This window comes from Polypterus senegalus, chromosome 2, assembly GCF_016835505.1.
Source record: "Polypterus senegalus isolate Bchr_013 chromosome 2, ASM1683550v1, whole genome shotgun sequence".
Lineage (NCBI taxonomy): Eukaryota > Metazoa > Chordata > Cladistia > Polypteriformes > Polypteridae > Polypterus > Polypterus senegalus.
Genome location: NC_053155.1, coordinates 5,317,649 through 5,329,249, shown reverse-complemented (window position 1 = coordinate 5,329,249; position 11,601 = coordinate 5,317,649). Strand labels below are relative to the sequence as shown.

The window sequence follows — 11,601 nt, the reverse complement described above, 5'->3', positions numbered from 1 at the left end:
CAATAGGAATTCGCCAGGCTGATACAGTAGAGCACTTTAAAACACTGCTGAAAACACATTACTTTAACATGGCCTTTTTATAACTTCACTTTAATCTTAATTTAACTTAATCCTGATACTCTGTATGTTCAATTCATCATAATAATTATTCATGGTGGCTCTAAAATCCGTACTGACCTCTACTCTCTCTACTCTCTCTTCTGTTTCTTTTTCCGGTTTCTTTGTGGTGGTGGCCTGCACCACCACCTCCTACTCAAAGCATCATGATGTCCTACACTGATGGATGGATTAAAAGCCAGAAGTCTGCATGTCCATCATCATCAAGTCCTTCCTAAATAAAAAAGAGGACTGTTTCATTTATGTGAGGTAGAATGCCCAAAGGGGACTGGGCAGTCTAATGGTCTGGAATCCCTACAGATTTTAATTTTTTTTCTCCAGCCATCTGGAGTTTTTTTTCTGTCCACCCTGGCCATTGGACCTTACTCTTATTCTATATTAATTAATGTGGACTTATTTTCTTACTGTGTCTTTTATTTTTCTATTCTTCATTATGTAAAGCACTTTGAGCTACTGTTTGTATGAAAATGTGCTATAGAAATAAATGTTGTTGTTGTTGTTGTTGATATTTGACATAAGACGGAAATCAGCAATGAACTGTTCTGTAGATAGAAGTGACATTTTAATTTGAGATGTTTTTAGTTTAGTGGAGCTCTCTTTATAAACGTAGAGGTTAGTCGTGTGCTCTGACTTTGATTACATTTACGTTGTTGTGCTTTGGGGTGAAGCCGAGTGACCTCAGGGATTATAAAGAAATGCGCTGATTATTAGAAAATAAAGACTCACTTTCATTCAGTTTACATAGACATTCATTTCATTATGGGATATATTGTACCAGTTTGAAATTGTTACTGTATTAATAATAATATACAAAGAATTACTTTAACAGATTACACATAATAAAAGTGTCATTTTAGTTTACTCATAATGTGCTAATAATTAAACGATAAATTTAGTTTTTTAACTATTTCAAGGAAATGTATTATTCACTTAAAATATAATCATAGTGGTCATATAGTAGAAAAAAAAATTAAGTTTATTGTAAGTATGTAACAATTAAAGTTTTTAATGTAATATTTGGCAAATGTATCCATCCATCAATCCATTATCCAACCCGCTATATCCTAACTACAGGGTCACAGGGGTCTGCTGGAGCCAATCCCAGCTAACACAGGGGGCAAGGCAGGAAACAAACCCCGGGCAGGGCCCCAGCCCATCGCAGGGCACACCCACACACGGGACAATTTAGTATCGCCAATCCACCTAACCTGCATGTCTTTGGGAGGAAACCCACGCAGACACGGGGAGAACATGCAAACTCCACGCAGGGAGGACCTGGGAAGTGAACCCAGATGGGTCTTCTAACTGTGAGGCAGCAGCTCTACCCACTGCGCCACCGTGCCACCTGTAATAATAGTGCACGTGTTCAAAAGATTGCGTGGATTTTTTAAAAGTATATATAAAGCAATACAATTTAATTTTACTGAAGGATACTTAAATAGTTCCACTGTAGTACTTTTAACACAAATGAAGTTGATATTGTGTTCAGTTTAAATACGTTTAGCACAGAATGAGTTGTTCAGCGTCACACACTTGAAATCTAAATCTCGTCAGTCCTGGCCCAAGTTTATTTCTCGTACCTCAGCACACTTGTGTTTATTACACTTCAGAATACAAAGAGCAGTAAAGAGGAGAAGACGACGAGCAGGTAGGGAGGTGAGGGGCTGCGAGGACACAAAGTGACAGGCGTGGGTGACGTGACACTCGGTGTGTTTGGTGACTCGCTCAGCTGGCACATCTGAAACTTCTCTAGTCGACTCATTAAGGGGTCCGTTCTCACAGTTTCTCTTATTTCATATTTATTAACAGTGAGTCACATTCACAAATCACAGCAGTGACATCAGTGGAGCCAGCTGCTCTTTGTCACCAATAACTGAGGATGTCGTCCATCTTTACGTCTTCACACCGACACACACGTGTCACTGAACTGCATGAACCTGAACTGAGGCTCAGTGGAGTGAAGGTCTGGTGGTCTTCTTGTCCATGAAAATCTCCTGTCCCCCCAGGTCAGACACTGCAGATGATGCCAGTCAAGATGGCACTAATGTCTCCTACAAGACGACTGACCTTAGAAACACAAATGTCTGCCCTTGTCGTGTTGTCATTCGGCTTTTCTTCTTCATTTTCTGTTGATATGGCCCCTCTCTGCTGTAGCCCACTCCTTGTCTTTTTAATAAGACACTCTGGTGGTCCGGCTGTCCTGTTGCTGTTAACTCTGACTGCAGTATTTGACCCAGCTGACCATGACATCCTCATCACCCATCTTGGCTCAGTCACACCTCACAGGCAGAGTCTTTTAGTCAGGTGGTCCACCTCTCCTCCTCATCCTCAGCCCCTCTCTATTCTGTGGCCTATTCTTTATTTCACTGTAGATGTTCCTCTTAGTATCCATTTTTAAATAACTCAATATTTCTCTCCACGGCTACACAGATGACACTCTGACGTATTTTCCACTCAGCAGATCCAAACCAATTCTCTTAACCCTTTATTGGAATGTCCAGAAGACATTGAGACATGGAGGTCACCTCATTCTCTTCGTCTACATGACATACAAACAGACCTTGTGTGTTCTGGACCTTCTGACCTCACTTGTGCTCCTACAGTTCATCTCGGCCCCCTGACCATCGACTGTAAACCCCTGACAGACAATCCTGCTGTGATTTGTGATAAACAGATGACCTCCTCCTCCTCATCTGTCCTCATTCCCCCTCGTGTCACTGACTGTCCTTCACTTTCTAACTCTCTCCTCCTTGCCCCCCTTGTTAATCTCTCTGTTTGTTTTCTTCTCTCCCACTCTTGTCCCTGTTCCTCTTTATCTTACCCAGCTGTCCTATAGGAGCCCACCCTCATGCTGGGGTCCACCACTTGTTTCCATTAGACCCTCATCCCACTCCCATTCTTATTTTATTGTCCAGTTCCTTTCTTAATTCCCAGTTCAGTTTCTTCCCCCCTGTCTGTCCATTCATTTTCTAAGCCCCCTCAGTCCAGTTCAGGTGGTGGTCCCTCAGTGGCCGTCTGTCCACATCAAGTCAGGACCCCACCCTTCTCCTTGTCTTTTCTTTTATTTCTTTTTAATGGCTCACTTGTTCAGGCCGCCGCTCACTACGAGGACACGACTGGAGGGGTCTGTGAAGTGGAGACGATGGAATAAAAAAGAAAATGAAAATCAAAACGGAGCCTCGTGGGAGTTAAAGTGTCACCAAAGGACAATCAGCAGGTGGCAGACAGGATTTTGGGGGACACGGAGCAGACACGGGTTCAAATGACATAGAGTGACGATGGAGACAAGCTCTGATGGCGTCCTGTGATGGACCAGCGTCCTGTCCAGGGTTTGTCCCAGCCTCGTCCCCAGTGTCACTACAGCTTTTAGGCCCCCTGTCACCCCACAGCTGGACTGTCCACCTCTCTTTGCTCCTCCTTGGGGGGTTTTTACAGGATGACCCCCACTGCTTTACTGCCTCTAGTGGTGAAACTCGGGGGTCTGCAGGTCCGAGTCTGCTTGAGTTTTGTCACCAGTTGAGGGTCTCAAGGTGTTAAAAATAAAAGTGACATTAAATGAGGAGCACACAGGCTGAGGGGACACAGAGAGTTTATTAAATGAGGAGAATTTAGGGGAGAGTGGACGGGGGGCTCTGTCACTGACAGGGGGGCCAGTCTGATCACCACTGCTGGTCTTCTCATATGTAGATATCCACCTGCCGTCCAGACCTCCTCAGCTCCTCCTGTAGTGACCTCAGGTTCCTCTCTTCACTCTTACTGATCCCGTTAAACTGCAGCCTGTGAGGAGACACAAGTGTGAGTTACAAACAGCAGGGGGCGCCACACACACACACTGCACTGTCACACTGACACCCCCCCCTGATGTCGCCCAGAATTCCTCTCAGTGTCTGTGCTCTTCTAAGTCACATGACGTGTGTGTCGGCCTGTCAGTCACTCAGTCCACTCACCGATTGGTCAACATCCTCTGAAGGCCTGCTGGTCGCGTCACATTTCATAAAGGAGGTGGTCTGTCCAGCTGACGTGCTGTTGTCCCCTCTGTCCCCCTGTGGTCACTTCCTGTCAGTCTCTCTAGTGCTCCGTCTCTCTTCATTTTCTCTTCTTCTTCTCCTCGCTCTCATATCTTCTCTCATTTCGTCTCCTTCTCGTCTCTCATCCTCCATCTTGTTTCTTCCGCTTATCCACTGATCCCCCCATCTGCTGCTCTGCTCTTTCTTGTTTGTTCCAAATGACCCTCAGCCCCTAGACTGTCATGTCCCGCTCTCCTCCTGTCCACACTGTCTACTGTCCTGATCCCCCTGTGTCCTTGTCCCCCTGTCTCTGGCTGGACACTCAGCTGCTGTCCATTTCTTCTTCTTCTTGTCCATCTCACACTCCTCCTCGTCTTCCTCTGTCTGTCTCTCCTTATCTTTCTTGTCCTTCCTGTCTGTCACCTCAGTCAGCTCCACTTGTCACTGTCACTCTGGTCACTCCATGTGCTGTCATGTGATCAGCCCGCCCATCAATAACACATTCACACCCCCCACCCCTCCCCCTCTTTACTCACCCCAGTGTCTCTAATTTACAGTTGTCACTCCTGAGCCCCTCACTCAGCTGACGAGCCCCTGAATCTCCCAGGTTGTTGTCGTTCAGCCGCAGTACAGCCAGCTGTGAGTTTGGAGACGAGAGGACCGAGGAGAGAGCTGAGCAGCAGACCGAGGTGAGACCACAAGAGGCCAACCTGAGGAGAAGAAGAGAGACGAGTGAGGACAGACAGACAGACAGAAGGACACACAGCACAAGGGCTCAATGACTGCGCCGTCTTCACTGAAATGCACTTTCACCCTGAGACCACCGCTGTCCTTTTAAGGTAAGGCGCTATATACCTGACAGTGACTTCTGCCTTCCTGCCACACTGACTGGTGACACGTCACTCAAAGTGACATGTGGACAGGAATGTGAAGGACATGAGGCTGACAGTGTCCTGCACTCGACTCAACTTGTCAAAGCCGATGACAGTGGAGGGACCACCTTGGATTTGTGTCTGTAACTGAGGACTTAGCACATGGAGGGGCTTTGACTGATTTGCAAGACCCCATCCACAGATTCCTGTTAGACACGCCGGTCACTGCTGGACATCGGAGAGCGCGACACTCGAGTGTCTGTCATGGTGGGCTCTCCTGATGTCAGACCACTTAGACGATGAGGACACTCTGTCTGTCTATTGTGACAAAGACTGGACTGACTGTGTGATCAGTGACATAATGGACAGGGTGGACAGGACTGACATGTGACACTTCTGACACTCACACGTCACATGCTGACCGGTGCCACTGACCAGCTGACCTCAGTCCACTAAAGGCCTCACTGCAGGTCACCTCAGTTTTCTTATTTCTCTCCTAATTTGTAATAAAGCCAGTGGACGAGCTCTGAATGGACACTCAGCATCCCAAAGTCCAGTCCCCTGGGCACAGAGGTGGTCCGAGTAGACTGTGAAGTGACCCCCAGTACTGCTGACCACTGCTGTCCACTCCCAGCTCTCCTCTGACCTGAGCTGCCCATTCAGATCAAAATGTCAGAGTGACCTGCTAGCATCGCCACCTGCTGGTAGGAGTTAGAAAGGACACAAGTGACATCTCAGTGACATCAAACCACACGGAGAATTAAAGAATAAAAAGACAAGAAGAACAGCAGCTGGGCCACCGAAAAAGAAAAGAATCAGAAGATCACAAGAAGAACACGTCAGGGGCTCAGAAAAGGACGAGAATCATCAGGAATTCAGCAGTCCGGACCACCAGGATTAACTGACTTGTGAAGATTAGGAAACAAATCAAAAGAACAACAACACATCCCATAATAAACAGACAGAATATGAGAGAAGGTGAAAGAAAACCAAACAATCGTCTCTTCATAGCTCAGTCCTAAATCACAAGCAAATCCTTTTAGTTCTAAAGACATAAGTGAAGCCCCCCATGGCAGCCTGTTTGAGGGGTCCTGCTTCTCGAGGTCCGACCACATAAACCTCACAGTCTGAGGGCCAACGAGATTCTCTCAATGACTTCTTCAGGGCAAACAATAAAACATAACACACGTTACTAAATAAATCCTGAAAATGTCACTCTGTGACAATGACAATGATGTGTGTGACATTAAAGAGTATTGGCGTCCAATGCAGCTGTCCCCGTGTTTAGGACCCCCTGTCATTTGTGTGCTCTCAATGTCACATTAAGATACTCTGGTTAAGGCCGATGTCTGCAGATACATTGGAACATTCAAATGAGGACATGTCCCTGTTCAAGGTGCCAGCGTTGTAATTAAGGGTGACACCAATGTCATCAATCAAGTGACGATTTGTCTAAGAAACAGGCGAGACTCGAGCTGTGAGGGTAGAATACACGACAATGGGGTCATGTCACAAGTCTGATGTGCAGAACACCAACAGAGGGGCACGTGGACATCACGAGCAGAAAATGACGTCAGAGAGGGGCTGAGCAAATGTCACTTTGTCACTAAGGGTCACTAGGGGGGAAAACTGAAATCAGAGACTAATAGAAAGTGCTGGGGATTGTGATGGACACTTGAGGACACGGGAAGTGAACTGGACTGTCAAACTGGGAACAACAGCAGCTGCTGGTCTGCTGAGGTGATGAGGAGCACACGAGGACTTAGTGGCTTTGGGGGAGTTGGTGGTGACAGGTGGTCTGCGCCATCCTTTTTTAAATGAGGTGACATTTATGTGGAGTGTGTGTGTGTGTGTGTGTGTGTGTGTGTGTGTACTCCAGAACACTGACATCTGTTAGTCTGACCTGAGGATAGCATTTAGAGACTCACAGAACACGTTGGCCATCAGACTGTGAGGTTCATGTGGTCGGACCTCAAGAAGCAGGACCCCTCAAACAGACTGCCATGGGGGGCTTCACTTGAGCCTTTAGAAGGATTTGTGTGTGTGATGTGGGACTAGGCTATGAACAGACGCTTATTTGATGTTTTTGTCACATTCATCACATTTTGTTTGTTTATTATGGGATGTTCTTGCTCTTTTGATTTGTTTCCTGATCTTCACAGGCCGATGACGATGACCCCCACTGAGCTGCTGAATTCCAGGTGACCGTGATGTCCCTACATTGATGGATTAAAGGCCAGAAGTCCACGTGACCGTCATCATCAAGTTCTTCCATGAGAACCCTGAATACCATGAGGTCTGATCATTTATGGTAGGTAGAATGCCTAGAGGGGGCTGGGAGGTCTCGTGGCCTGGAAACCCTGCAGATTTTATTTTTTTCCCCAGCCGTCTGGAGATTTTTTGTTTTTTCTGTACTCCCTGGCCATCGGACCTTACTTTTATTCTCTGTTAATTAGTGTTCCCTTATTTTAATTCTTATTTATTTGGTCTTTTTTCTCTTTCTTCATCATGTAAAGCACTTTGAGCTGCATTGTTTGTATGAAAATGTGCGACAGAAATAAATGTTGTTGTTGTTGTTGATGACCCTGAGCTCCTCTCAGACCATCACAGTTCTCTTTGGGGTCTTCTGATTCTTCCCTCTTTGTATTTGAGCTTCTTCTTGGGCATTAGAAATGCACAGCCCTGACACATTTGGGGGTCACATGACTGCCATCTTTGCCATTAAATCAGGCAGGACATGTCAATGGACAGCAAGTGGGTGGGCTAAAGATGGCAGGACCTTCACAAGCTTTGAAATCTCAAACCTCCACCAAAAGTAACACAAGTCAGCCATCTGCTCTGTCAAAGCTCACGTGTCACCTCAGACAGTGTGGCCCAGTGGCTCAGGGACAGGCCTGACCACCACAGTGACGCCAGTTCAAATCCCACTGCTGACTCACTGTGTCACCTTGAATGACCACCTGGACACAGACACAGTAAGGAGGTCACAGGACTTTGAGTGACATAAAGTCAAGAGTGACAATAAAGGGAACTGAACTGAAAATACGAATAACATTCAAGAAAACGACGATGAGGATGAATGTGCTGTGACAAGTCAGTCAGTAAATATTCAGAGAATCAGAGGACGTGAGTTCAAATCACAGCTGTAAGCCAAAGCCCATCTGTGACGCTGACTTCACACTTTATAATGAAATCGATACACAATGAGATCTTAAGAACGAAGAGTGAGATGGGACAAGGACAAGCAGCTCAGTGGTGACATCAGGTGACAGTCTTGTCCTTATTATTATTAATATTCTTATTATTATCAGGATTGTGATGGAGGAAATTCTCTCAAGGTGATCAGACGTGTTCATCTGACAGTCCAGGACGTCTTATAAGACATCTGAGTGTCCTGCAGGTCCCCAAGTCCTACCCTCTGCTGGTGAGGCCGTGTCACTCGTCTCCTTGGGTTTCTCTTCTTCATTTCCACCTCTCAATTCTTCTTCTCCTTGTTTCTTGACTGCACATTTGCTGATTCTTTTTGTAGTCCACTCCTCCTGTCCTCTGATATCCCATAATAACTCCTCCATCTCCTTTAATGTTGGCCACTCCTCCTATCCCATAATGCCACATTTTAGTCATTTTATCCTGAAGTTTGTAACATTTGATGAACTCTGATCACTGATTGGCTCATACAGCACACAGCCTTAGTGTGTTTACAGGCCACAGAGACTCGGGTTCAACACACGTCACAGTCACTGAGGGGACATCTTTAGTGTCCTCATGAGAAGAAAGTCGTCTGAGTGAAGGGGACAACAGCCGTGAGGGTCTGCTGTGGTCCGCCATGTGCTCAGGAAGTCTGCCTTGATGACTCAGCCTGACGTCACGTCCTGCACCAGCTTAGCCTGCCGAGGTCAAACCTCAGTGACAAGTGACATGTTTAGGATGGGGAGGAGAACTGGGGGTCCACATGTGTTTCCTCCTTTTCTCTCAGTAGTTTTTCCTTCACAGTTTTTCTTCTTTTTCTTATTTGATGTTTAAAGACTTTGAGCCGCTGAGGTGGTAAGTTAGACCACCTGAGTGTGGACCCTCTGTGATGGCCTGTCCATCCTGCTTGTGTTCAGTTCCTGCTACTGGGAGAGGCCCTGACACTTAGTGACCCCAACCAGGAGTGACCAGAATCAGAGTGACCTTACTAGGCAGGGGCACCACATGGACTGGGAATTTGTGAGGACATACTGGGAGAATAAAGAAGAAGAAGATCAAGATAAGAGAAATAGAAATGAGCGTCATGAAGATGAGATCTGCACAGACAGGAGCAAAGGTTCAAGTGTGTGAGTTTGAGGGGCAGCCTGGTGAAGTGTCATAAAAAAGGACATGTGGGTGAAAAACCTGCTATGGGGGACACAAGAGGGACGACAAGGAGAGTGAGAGATGACACAAAGAGTGATGAGTGAGTGTGAGTGCAGATGATGACGTGTGCACAAAGACATGGCCGCTGGACTAAAGAGTGTAAAGCGGGTGTGCAGGAGAAGAGCAAAGTGCTCAAGATCTGCAGGGGCACCCAGTGGCCACTTTATTAGGCACACCAGGTGGGCACCTCGGCCTCTAAAGAGCCTGAATTCCCCAAGGTGCTGACCCCTTAAGACCCCATGAATGGCTCCTTATGAATTTCTGTTTCCATGTTGGCATCACGCAGTCCTTCAGAGTTCTCAGTCTCACATTTCTGCTCCTCACTTACAGTTCCAGCTCATCCCAGAAGTGCTTTATTGGACTGGACAGGCAGCCATTGGTGTCAACTGAAGTCACCGTCATGTTAGATGAGCCACCTTGAGGTGACACCTGCTCTGTGACATGTTGTGTTATCCTGCTGAGATCCTCCATTTTTAAAAGTGTCCGCTCTCAGCTGATTATCAGTTACGTGACGGTGAGTTGGGAAGGCACAACACTGTTGAGAACTTTAGACAGAATAGAGAAGTGAGTGATGGACTGAGACTTGTTATCTCAGATTGTCACATCAAGACCAGACTGTCCTAATGGGGGGATACAGAAGAGACCTTCTGGGTCGCTGGCACAGAGCCGGTGTCACAGGATTGATTTATTATTGTCACAACAGTCAGGATTAGGACATGAAGACAGGAATTGAGGAGAGTGGTGGAGATGGGGTCCGGTGCTCAAGTAGGTGGTCTTATCTAACAGAGCAGGTCCTCGTCATCTTCCTCTGTCTGTCTCTCCTTATCTTTGTTGTCCTTCTTGTCTGTCACCTCAGTCAGCTCCACTTGTCACTGTCACTCTGGTCGCTCCATGTGATGTCATGTGATCAGCCCGCCCATCAACAACACATTCACACCCCCACCCCTCCCCCTCTTTACTCACCTCAGTTCTGTTAATTTACAGTTGTCACTCCTGAGCCCCTCACTCAGCTGATGAGCCCCTGAATCTCCCAGGTTGTTGTTGAAGTTCAGACTCAGAAATGTCAGCCGTGAGTTTGGAGACGAGAGGACCGAGGAGAGAGCTGAGCAGCAGGCCGAGGTGAGATGACATCGATACAACCTGTGGAGAAGAAGAAGAGAGACGAGTGAGGACAGACAGACAGACAGACAGAAGGACACACAGCACAAGGGCTCAATGACTGCAACGTCTTCACTGAAATGCACTTTGACCCTGAGACCACCGCTGTCCTTATAAAGTAAGGTGCTATATACCTGACCGCGTCTTCTGCCTTCCTGCCACACTGACTGGTGACATGTCACTCAAAGTGACATGTGGACACTGGACAGGAATGTGAAGGACATGAGGCTGACGGTGCCCTGCACTCGAGGGTCCAGACAGACTTGTCTCTTTTAACTGGTTATAAAATATCCCTTTGACACACAGTTTATACAGTTTTTTTTTGTCAAACAGTTCAAAGTCTTTCTCAACTAGAGTACCAAACTTGAGAAGGTGTCCAGGGGCCTCATGTATAACGCCGTGCGTAGGACTCGCACTATAACATGGCGTAAGCACAAAAGCTGAAATGTGCTTATGCACAGAAAAATCCAGATGCAGGAATCTGTGCGTACTCCAACTTCCACGTTCTTCGCTACATAAATCGATCAGCGTGAAAACTACGCCGTGCACGCGCTTTATGTAACGCCCCAACTCCTCCCAGAATTACGCCTCTTTGAATATGCAAATCAATATAAATCGCCCTTAAGCTCAGCCTTCTCTGAAAAGACAATGGGAAAAGCACGGGGGGAAATATAAGAATTTCAGCGAACACCAAGTGGAGGCAAAGGAAAAACATACTATTTTTTCAAATAAACTGAGGTATAATCAACAAAAGGAAGTTGATCGAGTGACATAGCGTGTTGGAGAAACTTGAAAGCTCACATTCACAAAAATCGCACAGTGCCGGAAATAAAAAGAAGTCACATATCAAAGTGCGTGAAAAGCCGAGTTGTAAGCCCACTGTCTGAGTGTCATATGAAAGCTTATTAGGGTACAGAGAAAAAAGGCACACGGTGGGGAAAAAGTACGAAAAGTCAACTTCAATCTTGACATTTCCACTTTAATCACGTAGTTTATTTTGTCATTTGTGAATTTGTGAATCACTACTTGCTTCTTAAACCGGCTCTCTTCCT

The 11,601-nt window shown here is 46.4% G+C and overlaps 1 protein-coding gene across 1 annotated transcript in view; it reads right to left on the bottom strand.

The window, feature by feature from the left end:
* Positions 1-2,474: 2,474 nt before the first annotated feature.
* LOC120524129 (NACHT, LRR and PYD domains-containing protein 3-like) overlaps positions 2,475-11,601 on the bottom strand; it is a 73,325-nt gene continuing 64,198 nt past the window's right edge. The window contains exons 6-8 of the mRNA XM_039746007.1: positions 10,355-10,531; positions 4,661-4,834; positions 2,475-3,894 (exon numbers count right to left, since the gene is read on the bottom strand). Of these exons, the coding sequence (XP_039601941.1) occupies positions 3,795-3,894; positions 4,661-4,834; positions 10,355-10,531 (451 nt within the window). The 3' untranslated portion in view covers positions 2,475-3,794. The remainder of the gene's footprint in view (positions 3,895-4,660; positions 4,835-10,354; positions 10,532-11,601) is intronic.